Here is a 16,069-nt window from a genome sequence, read left to right as displayed (position 1 = left end):
CAGTCACGGTGGGACTAATCTGCAGTCACAGTCAGTGAATTCGACTAAATACTTGTTTATTTACTTGTTGATTTGTTGCATTTGTCCCTTGGTGCTCTTTTCTTGTAAACACAGCATTATCTTCAGTCCTGTGTAGCTCTGTTATCTGTATCCTGTTTTCTCTCAAACTTCCCCTCAGTGATCATGGGAGTTTAAAGTTTCATCTAATCTAATTTGATCTATAGCGTTGGTATGTAAAATATAATACGTACACAGGTGAGACTCTTATCAGCTCAACTGTGGCACGTCTTTGAATTTTTGTGGGGTTTCAAGAACTCAGTGGCAAGTGACTGCAAACCTCCATTCCACAGATGAGACACTATCCCAGAAACCCCGATAACAAACACAACACCTGATAGCGGGGGATTGGTTTCTTACTGCATACCTCCACCAGGTGTACGCCTGCTCTAGGCTGCTTTTTTGGGTGGGGGCATCCGAGTAAGGAATCAGTGAGAGAGTGTGAGCTTTCAGGATATGAGGAGGCCCTATAGATAACCTCAGACTGGCCCTGCGAGGATCATAATGTCAAGAGGAAAGTAGGAAACACCTCAACACCTCCCTGTCCAGATCAAACCAGATTCTAGAACAGGTTAACAGTTTTATGAGCTTGCTGAAGGAGAGGTTGGAGTGTACACATGTGTCTGTGTCAACACACCAGGAAATCTGGTATCATACCTTGAGGAATTCTCTATAAAATTATGATTAAATGTGAAATAATTCATGTTAAACATCAATAGTTAAACATGAATTAATGTTTAGATTGACAGTAGAGTCTCCTTGACAACACAATCAGTTTGGTAGTGTCTCAATGGTTTGCTGCAGATGTTGCCTCTTTGTGTCGATTTGTCTAGTAATTGAGCACAAATGAGCAGACTCACTATCAGTTCTGATCCAATCTGAGGATAAAAATGTAGTTATTACAGAACTAACTGAAGAATTTCCTAATTTAAATTAAATTAAATTTAAAATAACTGCCAAACATGGCAGCAACACTGTTGCAGCAACAGACATGTTATATTTGAAAGGCTACTCTGATGTGAACTGTTGGAGAACCAAACACAAGCCCCACTCACACTGCCCTTTGGGTGCAAGGATCCTGCGACAATTCTCTGCATCCTCCTCTGCGTGAAAGTTTAAATGCCGAGAGGGGTGAAATTTCACTGCAGCTCTGATGTGCCTCCGGAGGTAGTATCAGAGCTGCAGCAGAGGCCAACCGAACCAGTGTGAACGGATAAGCCGGCGGCGCGGAGCGGGGGCGTGTCGACCTGGGGGTGTTCACAGTCCGATAACTAAACAGGTCCTTCACTCAACAAAATAAAGAGAAATGTCCCACAAAGCAACGTTACAGGACCAAACAACAGTTAAGAAGTAACTGGTAGTGACTTTGGCAACTGTTTGAGAAGCTAACAACGATGTTAGTCGGTTGGAGAAGCTAACACTAACGTTAGCCTGTTGGAGGAGCTAACACAGACGTTAGCCTGTTGGAGAAGCTAACACAAATGTTAGCCTGTTCATTGATGATAGCCTGTTGGAGAAGCTAATACCAATGTTAGCCTGTTGGAGAAGCTTACACTAATGTTAGCCTGTTGGAGAAGCTAACACAAACAATAGCCTGTTGGAGAAGCCAACACTGATGTTAGCCTGTTTGAGAAGCTAGCACTAACGTTAGCCTGTTGGAGATGCTAACACAAACGTTAGCCTGTTGGAGGAGCTAACACAGACGTTAGCCTGTTGGAGTAGCTTACACCAATGTTAGCCTGTTGGAGAAGCTAATATTGATGTTAGCCTGCTGGAGAAGCCAACACCCATGTTAGCCCATTGGAGAAGTTAACAATGACATTAGCTCATTAGCTTTAAAATCCCCAAAACGTGTAGGCTATTAATGTGTCTAAATCATCTCCCCCACGACATGCTTATGCTTCTAACTCACTGAAGCTAAAATGTAACTCATCTTTTCTTGTCCATTACAGCAAGCTAGGTAGCCATTGTCGTGTGAACTGGGCCAGCTGTCGTTATGGACATGTTATGGACATGGTGCCAACTGAGGAATCGAGTTTGCAGTTCTAGTTAGAATTTCTTATCATACGAAGTCTGGAGATAGGATAGTACACAGCCATGAGTTTAGGAATTGCCTCTGTAATCGGAACATGGGATTTTTCCTTTGAAACTTAAGAAAGGACAAGTGGTTAGGATTTTTTTCTAATGAGGTCCCTGGTCTCTTTTTTTGGTAATTAATTTATGCGTGGCGGGTTCAGATAGGGTTTACATGGGTCTGTTTTGGAATGGGTCTGACTTCTACTTTAAGCCAGTGAAAAGAGTACAAACATGAATCAAAGAAAGAAGTCTCTGATGGGAAAGTAACCAATATGGCTCAAACTCTGGTGGATAACATGTTTACATAGAAAGACCCCATTGCTCATAATGAGCTCAAAATATGTGACTTCTCTATCATCTTAGGCAATCAAATGAAAGAAAGAACTCAGGACAGATTCTTCTGTACACAGCGGTACTCACAAACATGTCACACAGAAAGCGCGACTGGGACAACAATGAAATGTGTGTTTTCACAGCCCGCCAAGGCATGCAAGCATCTGAATCATTTAAAAACGCTTGTTTTCTGAGACTGTCAGAAGACCAGCGTGACATTTCTATCACATCCGTGACCCCTGAAGTCTAAATATACAGCGGGGATTTACAATTAGGGGAAAAGAGATACTGTACATCTTCTAGGAATGTTATTTTTTTCTGTCAAATGGTATGTAAACTATGAATCACATTGAAGGTCAAAGACAAACATGATTTCTCCGACAAAGAACAAGAGAGAAACTCAGAGAACAAGACCCAGTACAGAAAACTCTTACAACCTTTATATTCTGCACCATAAGGCAGTAAATGATAAACACAGGCTAAAATCGACCCAACTTAAAGTTGGTTAATGACTTTATTTGGCTAAAATATGATGTATTCTTTTCAAAACTGCCCTTCTTACTGTTTCATGGTTATTCGTGTCTTGGAGGACAGTAGTTTCTCTGCTCCAGACAACGTGAATCAGGCGGCAGATGAATGCAGAGAGACAATCTGTCACACAAAGGAGTGTTTGTACGATAACCCCCAGTCTGCTGTGAGATCACGAGGACGCACACAGCACAGACACGACACAGAAAACATGAGATCACAAGGGGCTGACACACTACAGACACGACATGGACATCATGGAAAAGCACAGTAACATCTCACTGCAGTGTAGGAAACGGTCACAATTTCTTATTTGGGGGTCATAAAACAGTCAAAAGGTAAAGATGTAGACTGTGACTGGTGTGCAGCCTCTGGCCCAGAACCATTTGTATTGGTTATTTAAACTTTTTTCAACAACAAACTGACAAGAAATAAGAAGAAAGAGCTGGTTATTGCCTGTAGAAATGTACAGATACCATTTCTTCCTTCCCAATACTGATTATGATACCCGAATTTTGTGTAACAGGCAGTAACAAGTACTGATCCAATACCATATTTCAGTTTTTTTTAACAGCTGTATATTGGCTATGCTTAAAAAAAACATTCCAAAATCAATTAAGGTGCATACAGGTGTATGGGACACTGTTTGGGAAGTAACAAGGTCCTGTTTCTGATAAATCAGGTATCAGATCGATGAATTCCAGGATTTTAAGCCGTATCAGAGCCATTTCCAATACTAGTATTGGTACTGGAACAACCCTCATATTCTGTTTATGATGTCTTTTTGCTGACACTTGTGGTTTTTGTGAAAAACGAGGAGTATTTCTTTATAAATGTTATGTTTCTGTGGCAGTCACTCCTTAAGTGAGTTAAGTTGCTTTCCTTTTCAGTTGAAAAAAAAAATGTAACTAACCTCTGCTCCAGAATACTTAGTGGTCCGAGTCACTAAGTCATCAAGAGACACACTTTGGGCAACAGGCATGTTGCGGAACTGGAGAGAAAATATCTCACGGCGGGTTGGAGCATCTGGAAGAGGCACGTAGACAATTCGGTCGAGGCGACCTGGACGCATCAGAGCCTGTGGGACGGAAGGAAGACAGTCAGCCTCGGGTTTACCTTCATACATCACAAACTGTCACACACAAATAAGGCTATCACATCATCACTGAGCATCAGTGACATTCCCTTTGGCTTTCTGAGGGTAACACATGTTAAATTAAACTGTTTTCCAAATCTTTTCCAGCACATTTTTTGTACAAGACCACCTTGGCGTCACAGCAATACTGTCAGGACACTATGGTTCTAACCTTTGACCCCTTACTGCATGCTTGTTAGGAACTGAAGCTTCCTCTACTCTTGCATTGATTTAGGAACGTGAACCAAATGCCTAAAATGCAAACTGTGAAATGTAAGTTTTCCACTTCTAGCAGTCAGCGTGGAGACAATGTTGACGTTATCTGATAAACCCTCCACTTCCTACAGATCACATCTCTGTGACCCCAAAACAGTCCTTGAGTACCCAAAGCTGCCGCTGTCTCACTTGTCAGACGTCATTAAGTGGCAGGCGCCTTCTCAAACACAGACAGGCAGACGGACAGACAAATACGCCCCGTCTCCATTCGCTCTCCTCAGCCAGGCCGTGACAAGCTGCGGGATGGTATGGTATCTTTTGGTTTGGGTTGATTATCCTTTTGACCAGCCAGCTAGCTGAGGAAGAGCGGCAATTGAAAATGACAAAATGCATTTTACTCTCCGTGAATTAGCATTTAATTTCAGCATTGGAATTGAGAATCAACAGAAAAACAACCATCAACTGGAACTGACAGTTTCATTGTTGTTCTTCTCCCAAGACTCAGTGAGGCCCGGTTGTAAAGACAGTGGAGCGCCTGGCTTCGGGCCAGACAGGCCACAGCGGGGCTAAACCCCGGCCAGCGGAGACGAGGCAGGAGACACACACAGACGCAAGCCATGCAGGAGGTCATGTCAGGAGTGATCAGTGAAGGTTGGAGGGACCGGACCAGCAGCCTTTGAACTTTTGTTTACACAGTCATCACACTGCTATTCCTGCTCCCCTGAATGCACCATGTGTCTCCCAAAGCTTGACAGCCTCCTTGTTTCTTTTATGTACATGAAATAGACGTTTATATGTATTTTAAGCAAATCAGCCTGTTTGCTTGATGGTAAATCTGCAAAGGTTACATTTTTCTTTGTAAAAGGGTGGCATTAACCCAATCACCGAAGTAACGCTGACAATTTTGACAAGTTTAAAGATAAAAATGTATCAAGCAAATGTATGTCAAATAGTTGCTGATACTTGAACTCATACCTTTGTAACCTGAATCTCTTTGTTTTTTCTTACTGTTGATCAGAGAAAAAAAGCCATTTAAAAGATGTCAACCTGGGCTCTGGAGTATGTGATGGGTATTCCTGTGTTTTTCAGACATTTTATAGACTAAATGCTTAATTGACTAGTCTGAAAAGTAACTGAGTTGAAACAATAACAAAACAAGAAAGATAACTGAAACAAATCAGACCTTGAGGTAAGATTGCTTTTTCAACTGCTGCTTTTAAGGCAACATGGATAATAAGTCCTTGAAGTGCTTACATTTTAGAAATCTGATCATCCACATCATCATGTGATATAATCAAAAGCTCCAGAACATCTACTAAATGGACCTTGTCGTGAGATTGTTTGGTCACCTGCTGTTTCCATAGTTGAGAATTAACTTTAAACCTGAACGGCAATGAAAAATGTGGTGAGTTGCAGCCCTCCACTCAAGGTACTATGACAGAAACCACCATTGGTCTTTGCCCTGCTACATTCTAGGTCCATCTGCCTCCAAAGTGTGCCAGATGCCATTTTAAGAGTCTTGTTTTATGGTTTTCTTTATTTCCCCTCTGGATAACCAATTCCCATTTACTGGGGCGATGGACAGTTTTCCTGCCTTTTATCTGTTGCTTTTTTGTGTTCCTGTGTATGTGTATGGAACATGAGAGGATGGAAACCGGAGACAAACATTAGTAGCTACCCTTAGGTAACCACAACAGAGCCATGGCTGACAAAGGAGAAATGGATCATGAGCGGAAATGTTCTTGTTTTTCAGGTCTCAGGATTCTTCCACTCATTTGAGTAGAGGGTCTGGTTGTGGGTGACGAACCATCGGCATAAAACAGACTGAGAGGAATAACGTCACTGTGATTCAAAGGATGGGTATTGGGGAGACCTGCTGGGAAACGGATGGATGGCAGGTTTGAGGTCTGCAGTATTAAATTAAACTCATAAGGACTTTAGACTCAGGGAACTTGATAAGATGCGTCTGGCAAAACAACTATAAAACAACACATGTGAGAGTTAGTTTGATGTCATGGTTCTTCCCACAGGGTAGGTTTGTGTGTGTGCAGGAGGTGAGGCGGGTGCAATGGGGATTGCAGTCTGTGGTTGTTTGTCACAGCAGGTCTAGCCAGTCAGGCAGTGTGTATTGCACTATGCAGAGGACGTGCCAGGGACACTTCCTGAGTTGCTCTCCCTGGAAGTATCTGGCGGCTGCATGCCAACACAAACCTGCTGACCCCTGGCTAAATAACTCACACAGACACTCCCACACTGCACACTGACAAACAAATGCACATACGCGAGCATGCACATAAATACACAATTCCGGTAACTGCTTTTCGACTTGGCCTTTTTCATTTCAGATCCATTTTTCAAGAGCAAAGGCGCCGCCTGCTACTTTATTAGCCGTTAATTCTCTCTGCACACATAATGGAGAAGTGCCCGTGGCTTCCAGGCGCTCAGGCTCCAAGGGTTCCAAGGCGCTCCCAAAAAGCAGAGCCGACCCTCAGCTTTGAGACTGCTAAACTCATCTGACTGCCCTGGAGGGAAAGAAAGGCTTTTTTTCCTTTCCTCTCAGCAAGAGCAGGGGGCCCATCCATCACTTAACAAGATACACTTCCTGTTCTCAAGGATCCGGGGGTGGGGGTGGGAGTAGGAGAGGAGGAGGAGGGGGAGGGGGGAAGAGGAGGAGGTAATGGGGGGACCCCGAGAGACAAATACTTGGCTTGGCATGTTGGGCAAGCGTTGACGGGCTCTTTTCGTAACGGCATCATTCCACCTGAAGTCTTGGCTCGACTGGCAGAAGGCAAGAGGGGAAGGAGGGGGGAAGGTGAACGGAGAGGAGAGGACAAAAACAGTCAGACCAAGGGACCCAGACAAGCCACTTGAAGGTCTACAGGACCAAAACCCTACAAACAAACACAGATAAGTAGTGTGGGGGACGGAAAACCACCGTCGACAAACGCAGTTGTATAAATTCTCTGTTTTTCTACCAGGAGTCTGCATGACGGATTGCATCCACCTTGCTGCACCACTGACATGATAGGCATCATTACACATGAGCCATTAGTAATTAGAAATGCCCCTGGGTAAGAAATACCAACTTGCTTTAAGTCAACATTAAAGCATTCATACACCACTAAACATGGGTGAGTGTGCACTGTGAACAACCCAGCAGAGCAAAAAATCAAGCACAGTGCGATGGTGAGAAAGTTATAAAAAACAAGTGGGGCCTACGCTGGATCAGTCAAGCTGATCAAAACACACAAAGAAAGAAAACAGAGACATAAGAGAAAAAAAAAAACTAATCCGCTCTCTCTGTGCCAAGTTTCACTGCCGATAACAACAGTAATCATTCCAGGCATTGCAATCCTCCTCAAGAAGTGATTACCCCCTAATGACAGACGACTTCCTATCTGCGAAGGCCTGTACCTCTCCCTAACCAGCGGGGAATGCTGGGAATCTTCTCCTCGGAGCGTTGTTGCTGAGCACATTCTTGGCCAGCTTCAATCTGACCTGCTCTGAGCTACGTCTACAAACTGTTTACAAATGGATGCCCCCGCAATTCAGGTGTCTTATTCTTAGATGGAGGCTCAGACACGGTGCAGCTAAATCAAGATCAGATCTGCTTTGTTGCTCACACTCCCTTCAGGTCAAATGAAGAATGAGAGGAAACACTGGGTCCATGATACTGAACATGATGACTAAGTTCTTCCCTGCACATCTGGTGCAATTTCTCTTTTAAAAAAACTCTTTGTTGGTGCTTTTTTCCAGCGTGCAGGGTGATAGCAGGCTGTCTGGCTTATTAAGTGGCTCGCCTGAGGAGAAATGAGTTGACTTTGTTCCCTGCCTGAAGGCATTTGTTGTATGTGGTTTCCTAACCTGTCAGTCCGCAATCCTCGGAGGCCTTGGTGAGTCATACTGACTCGGAGATGGGCCACCCTGGATTTATGCAGAACACACATCAACCAAAAAATGCAGAGAGCGCGATGGGAACCAAGAGCTGACAGAGAGGTCAGAGAGGTCTTCTTCTACAATTCAGATTTGAGAAGTTAATACAGGGTACTAACTATAATCCAGTACATGTTAGCAATCATCAGGTTATGAACACTATTTTAGGTATTATACAATGTTATTCTGTCAATTCTGCAGAAACTAATTTTTAACAGTTATTTTTTTGGCTTTTAGCTTTTATTTTGATAGGGCAGCTATGACAGTCAGACAGGAATGGGGGGACAGAGAGAGGGGAAGCCATGCAGCAAAGGGCCACAGGTTTGAATTGAACCTGGGTCGCTGCTAAGGACACAGCCTCCATGTCAGCCAGCATGGGGTGCATGCTCTACAAGGTGAGCTATCAGGGCGCCCCCAAAAGCAGTCTACTTTTCTGTTAAAAAGCAGCTGCTTAACATTTGGGATATGCCAACCAATGGATGACAAGGTTGTGCCTTGATCATTTCACATCCTCTTCAGGGAGAGACTCAAATTCTGAAACAAAAGTTTTAAGGTGTTAGCAGACTTGGTCCAGGCCCAAGTTGGTGTCTTCCGTGGTTTGGGAGGAAGTTTGTTTCACAGATGAGAATCACTCCAAAAATAAGTCATTGTGCAACGCATGTTCATGGCATTGCCGTCATCTTTGTGAAATGCAGTATTTTTACAATTTCCATAACGTGAAAGATGTCAATCATTACTTAGATTGTTTAACTTTTGTCCAGTCATGCTGGGTGTGTGGCATGTACTAATGCAGCAAAACCTTCAAATGAGTTATACTCACAACATTTGGCCAGACAAACGTTCTGTGCCTTGATCTCTGTGCACAACTGCACACCATGATGATCAGTTATTGCAATGATTGGTGTGAACTCCATGAGCTCTTTTGGAGGCAAACCGTTACACTATATTTTGAGGTGAACAAGAATTGGATATTGGTAACAGCACCTGGTTTCAACAGCAGAAATGGTCACAGAAAAAGTTCTCAAAGCCTATGAAAACACCCCTGAGCTTTATTTCATCACTCTATTGCAGAGTAGAGTACAAAACAGGCTATCAACCCTGTTCTGTTTTTATGGTCGTTCAAATCCTGCATATATTGACTTGTAACTCAAGCGATTTATACTATCCACTGAAGAGTTTTGCACACCGTATCTCTCTAAAAAGATGACATAATTTTGGACGAGGGACACTGGACCTGCTTTATGTCAGTCCCAATTTTGACGTGGAAGTGGATCAGAGGAGGAACAGAGCAGGGAGAAAGAGAGAGTAAATCAGAGGGAGAGGGGAGGGGACAGCGGAGTGGAGAGAGAGGGATGAAAATGACAGGGGGAGTGAGCAAGCATGCAACAGTGAGAAGAGAGAGCGAGCGAGAGAGAGAGAGAAGCAGAGTTGGCAACCAGTCAAAAACATGAGAGGCTTTCACTCTGGATTTTGCCCTTGAGTCAAACTTGCATCCGGCAGGCGAGGCCACCGTGTCCAAGAACCAAATAACTCTGGCGGTGTTAACCCCCTACTGCCCCACATACTCACAGGCAGGAGGAAGTCAAGATTTGTAGTTTAAACCATTTGAACAGTTATATTTCATCATAGAAAATGAATTTTTTGGCACGGTAGGGAAACGCACTTGAATGAATGGATATATTTTCACTTAAATTTATAAGAAGAATGCCGATATAAGAGGATGCTTCTGATTTATTACAACTTGTTTTTTATTTAGATGATGATTCCATTGTGCTCACCAAAACAAATGCATACTGGCACCATGATGACTGTGCAACAATAAAGTCTGACAGGGTAACACATGTTTCTGAACAAACCCCAGATTATATAGGTAACTGTATTTGCATATCAAACCGAAACTGACTGCACCTGAACTGTCCAACCAACACGTTCTCACTTCCAACTCATCAGATACAGCAGCTTGACGCTCTACCTAACCTTTTCATGTCAGTTTTACACATTATTGTTCAGTCAAGTTAGCAATAATATGTTATATGCAACGTCTGGTTAGACTTTCAAAATAAAGTTTGATGACAAAACAGTTCACATATGGCATATTATGACTTTTGGAAGGTTGTTTGGTCAGGTTTAGGCACAAGAACTATGTGGTTAGAGTTAGGAAAAGATCATACTTTGGGCTGAATTGATTGTCCACTACTTAATCTTAGACTTATAAAAAATATAAAATTATAAAAAACTTAAATGGGTCGGCAAATATACTTGGATGCCCATTAATATACCTGGGCGGCCAGACCAAGTCAAGTCTATGTATAGGAAACACTGTGCTGAGATGGGGTAGCTACGGTGGCCCTAAAGTGCAAATCACAACGGCAAATCAGAAATCACAAAAGCACATCAGAAAACACAACGGCAAATCAGAAAGCACAACGGCAAATCAGAAAGCACAACGGCAAATCAGAAAGCACAAAAGCAAATCAGAAAACACAACAACAAAACAGAAAACACAACAACAAATCAGAAAACACAACAACAAAACAGAAAACACAACAACAAATCAGAAAACACAACAACAAAATAGAAAACACAATGGCAAATCAAAAAACACAACAACAAAACAGAAAACACAACAACAAATCAGAAAACACAACAACAAAATAGAAAACACAATGGCAAATCAAAAAACACAACAACAAAACAGGAAACACAACAAAACAGAAAACACAACGGCAAATCAGAAATCACAACAACAAAACAGAAAACACAACAACAAATCAGAAAACACAACAACAAACAGAAAACACAACAACAAATCAGTACACAACGGCAAATCAGAAAACACAACAACAAAACAGAAAACACAACAACAAATCAGAAAACACAACAACAAAATAGAAAACACAATGGCAAATCAAAAAACACAACAACAAAACAGAAAACACAATGGCAAATCAGAAATCACAACAACAAAACAGAAAACACAACAACAAATCAGAAAACACAACAACAAAATAGAAAACACAATGGCAAATCAAAAAACACAACAACAAAACAGAAAACACAATGGCAAATCAGAAATCACAACAACAAAACAGAAAACACAACAACAAATCAGAAAACACAACAACAAAACAGAAAACACAACGGCAAATCAGAAAACACAACAACAAACAACAAACTGATGATGTATTCTTTAAAAGCAGCGTGTATGTCGTCACTGGCAGCGCTCTTGTTTTGAAAACATGTAAACCATGTCCGTCCGGTTCCAAGGACGGACCAGTCCAATCAGCGACGATTCATGTCGCCCGAGGGTACCTACCTGTTGTTGTGTTTTCTGTTTTATTGTTGTATTTTCTGATTTGTTGTTGTGTTTTTTGATTTGTCATTGTGTTTTCTGTTTTGTTGTTGTGTTTTTTGATTTGTTGTTGTGTTTTCTGTTTTGTTGTTGTGTTTTCTGTTTTGTTGTTGTGTTTTTTTATTTGTTGTTGTGTTTTCTGTTTTGTTGTTGTGTTTTCTGTTTTGTTGTTGTGTTTTCTGATTTGCCGTTGTGTTTTCTGTTTTGTTGTTGTGTTTTCTGATTTGTTGTTGTGTTTTCGGATTTGCCGTTGTGTTTTTTGATTTGTTGTTGTGTTTTTTGATTTGTTGTTGTGTTTTCTGTTTTGTTGTTGTGTTTTCTGATTTGCCGTTGTGATTTCTGATTTGCTGTTGTGATTTCTGATTTGCCGTTGTGATTTGCACTTCAGGGCCACCGTAGGTAGTAGTCCCTCACTCTCACCAAAGTGAGTAAGCAGTCTGTAATGTTTTACAGAGTTTGGCTCTAATAATTTTCCTTTGTTTCTATTTTCCAGATACATTTGGCCAATCTGAGGCTTTGTTTAAAACCTGCATGATCTTTTGACAGATCTTGTTTCTTGTTTTGGAAAACTTCTTTTTAGCAGTGTTGCTTTTGTTCCCAGATGTCAGCAGTTAACTTAGTGAGCACAGTGTTATCATTACTGATAGGAATTATCAGGAAAACAAGACGTTAGCTATAATAAAGAGCAATTTTCCTTTAATGCATGGACAGTTTGGGGTTTGTTTTCAAGCCACATGTACAGCCTCATGAATTTACACATTTTAATTTTTAGTATGTGTGACCCCAGCAGGAGTCAGCCTCTAATTCTGGCAAAACCACAGAGGTGCGTGTGTGTGTCAGATGTCAGATGGTGTGTATGCATGGTGGTGTTGAGCATAGGGTCATTACAGAATTAGATGTCACACCTCTTTTACCTTTTATGGTGTGTGTGTGTGTGTGTGTGTGTGTGTGTGTGTGTGTGTGTGAGAGAGAGAGAGAGAGAGAGAGAGAGAGAGAGAGTTTGAGGGTCACAATCATATGGAGACCAGGTGAAGAGGCTGAGATGAGGGGAGGGAGGGGAGAGAAGAAGTAGCAGCAGCTGTGTTGCTCTCCTTTTGGGTCCGAGGTGGAGGGTTAGGTGGGGGCGTAGGGGCAATCACACCCCTACAGCTGCCCTGGGGGCCACAATAAAGTCCCTGAATCTGTCGAAACAACCCCGACTGACTGGCCCTCACACCTCCACGAAAATAAAAACAGCCACTGCCAGAGAAGCAGTCTTATTTTGATAGAAATAGGTGGGCAGACTGTGTGTATGTGTGGGAAGGGTCGCCCGGCACAAAAAAAAAAAAAAAAAAAGGTGAAGAAAAGCAGAGGAAATTAGACTGAGGCCATGTTGAAATGTCGACTCATTGGAGCCCAAAATAAAAAAGCAGTAAAGCGGCTGCCATAAAATACATGTATGTTTGCTTTACAAAGAGGCGTTTCCTGTGAGCTGTCCGCAGTTCACAGTTTAATTCTACGGGGCCTTGCGTTCGGTGTAAACTCGCCAGGTCTGGTTTCCATAATCCGCCCCAGAGCCTGTGGCAGCCTCCAAACTTCCCGGTCAACTTGCTGCCCCAGATAAATCGGCAGAAACAAGTGATGGCTGACGTTTCTTCTCTGATTCTTTTTTTTTTTTTTTTTTAATCAATACTATAGTATTCTTCTGGTGTGTGTGTGTTTGTACATACAAGTGCATATGTAGAGTGGTGTGAGTTGGGGATGAAGAGCATCTGAATTTCATCTAACAGGCACAGTCCAATGACAACAAGCAAAGCTGATCAGTGATGTGTATGTGTGTGTGTGAGGATATCACAGGAAAATAAATAGGACTTCACAGCTGTGTTTGCTTATAGATGATCTTTTTGTTGACGCCATCACCATCATAAAAATACAGGGCAAGTACACAGGGCTGCAGCCAAGGATTATTTTCATTATCACTCATTCCACTGCTTAATTAAAAGTAATTAATAAATCATTTAGTCTATCCACGACTTTCCTGGAGAGGACACTAGGGAAAACAATTATGTGGGATACTTCCGGTGCTCAGTGGAACTAATTATGTAACAAAGCACTGACTGCACTTTGAAGGCTTTAGAGGCGTTCGCTAAGTGGACTGAGCAACAATAACAGTGAATTCACTCAATTAAGTTGCACCGTAGATCTTCCTGAATGAATGATACACCATGGAAAACACCGGTTCTGGTAAAGTGACAAGACATACCAGAAGTTGTGGCCATAATTAGCACAAGGTACCAAGGGGACCAGGAATAAGGTGGATACAACATCAGAAAAGTGTGAAAAAGGTACATCACAAGCTCAGGGAGCCTAAGGTGGCGCCATCAAATGTATTGCTTGGTCTGACCAATGATCCAAAACTCAAACATATTCAGTTAAAAATAATTTAAGACGAAGAAGAGACAAAACTTCACATTCAAGAAGCTGGAACATTAATATCAAAACAGGTGCCGGTAAATCAAATACATTTAAAGACAGTAAAATGCCCTAGAGTTTGCCCACATATACTGTCTCAGCTCAGAAGACTGGCTATTAGCATATTCATAAATACTGATTTTTAACTAACATGGAAAACATTAAGACTCTTCGACAGTATCTTAGAACAACTTTTGGCTTGATGGATGACAAATATCTTCTGCTTCAACAATAAACCATCACCAGTTGGACTAATAGAGGTTACATTCGTGGCTGCGGACAGTGACATCCTAACTTGATACATGCACATAAAAACTGCATATGCACAGTTTCTGTTGGCAGCGCACAGAAGCACACACACAAACCTCAAATCCCCTTCCTACACACACCCACACACAAGAGCCCCCCCCAACTTCCCCCCAGAGACAGACTGCAGGTGCCAGGCCCACCTCGGGGTCCCTGCCGGGCTCTCGTTAGGCCTGGTGCCATTCAGGCGGCTCCTAACACGCAACCCTGAGTGCTTTGTGTTTCTCTGACAGCCCTTGTCGTCCTCTTCATGCAGTGGTGGAAAAAAAAAAGTAAAGAGAAGAGGAGGACTTCAGGGATTATTTCTTTGAAGAATCTGACAGAGCCACAAGGCTGAGATTCACCTTGCAATTTTGAAGTGTTTTTGCATATTTTCGCTCATTTGCTACAAATCACATAATCCTGCTGTCCATCTACCAAGGTTTACACCAGTAATCTACTTTGTTTTTTTCGTTTTTCAAGGCAGACACGGGTTTTCATTTATTTCCACATGGTCCACACAGTCTTAAAACTTGCTTTAGATAAGACAATCCATCACAGTGTAGATGAAATGTTAACAGCGTCGACTTTTCAAATCAGATAAAATCGTTCACGGTGATAAATTACCTCAAGAACTAACTCCTATACTGGAAACCAACAGCTGCCTGGAAAAACAGATTTAAAAAAAATCCCCAAAATATGAAACACTAAAACATGCCATGGAAAACAGTTGGTAGTAAAGTTACTTGATGGGGAGAAACCTGCAAAAGCACTCATAAGGCCTTAACACTTTGCAATATGTTGTCAAAAAAAGTAAAGGATCTGTCAGTTAGTTCTCATCTTTCAATGCACTGAAGTAAACAAGTGTTCACACATTTTGATCAGCTAGCTGGTTAGGGGATAAGATAAGGCTAAGATAAGCTGGCATTAAAATCAGAACAGATACAATTCTTCACCCAGCCAATATTTTAATGTGTTGAAAGGGATTATCTGTGTTTTTGCTATTTTAGAAACATCTGTGCGGCATATATGTGACAGTGAAGAAGGCCGAAATACGTTTTGATCCAGCTTGGTCATTGCCAATGGGTTAACTAATTATATATTTTTTCAAAATATAGTGAAAGATTAAGGAAGAGTCCAGCGTTATCAGAAGGACAACAGTGTAAGAACAGATCAAGGCAAAGCCAAAAGTCTTGTCATTGTCACATCTTTCCTCATCAGGCAACTGACTTTGTGAGAACACATGACCATGTGATCTTACGAATCTGCCTTGTCAGGTTTCAAGCTATGCGCTCGTGTCCAAAACACAGTGGTTCCTCAACAGGTTACCATAGCTGCTTCTATAGCATCAATTATATCAGAGTTGGAGAGTATATTTCATTGAAAGAAGGGCAAAGAACGACACTGGAGGCTTTTCTTGATGGAAAAGATGTTTTCGCTCTTCTCCCAACTAGCTCTCCTACCATGTCATATGGTTGTTGATCTTATTGGTCTAAGTTAGCCTGTGATAGATATTAAAAGACAGTGTGTTCGTCCAATCACCTGCCAAGTATTTTCTGAAAGTAACCTCTCTTTTCCAAACAGTTTCTAATGGCGACTTAAGGGTAACTTACAGGTTTTGACCATTAAAAGGTTTATTTAAAATTGTCTGTGATAATTTTGCACCTTCTTTTCTTCAAAATTCTTTTCAATTTCATTTTGCA

At 41.8% G+C, this 16,069-nt stretch overlaps 1 protein-coding gene across 1 annotated transcript in view; it reads right to left on the bottom strand.

Moving 5' to 3' along the window:
* The window catches only part of afg2a (AFG2 AAA ATPase homolog A), a 146,677-nt gene that overhangs the window by 21,848 nt on the left and 108,760 nt on the right, over nt 1-16,069 (bottom strand). The window contains exon 16 of the mRNA XM_084352217.1: nt 3,908-4,072. Coding sequence (XP_084208343.1) covers nt 3,908-4,072 — 165 coding nt within the window. The remainder of the gene's footprint in view (nt 1-3,907; nt 4,073-16,069) is intronic.

This window comes from Pagrus pagrus (genome assembly GCF_965226575.1).
Source record: "Pagrus pagrus genome assembly, chromosome: 5".
Classification (NCBI taxonomy): Eukaryota; Metazoa; Chordata; class Actinopteri; order Spariformes; family Sparidae; genus Pagrus; species Pagrus pagrus.
Note: the sequence above shows the minus strand (reverse complement) of the source record. Positions and strands in the feature narration are given on the sequence as shown.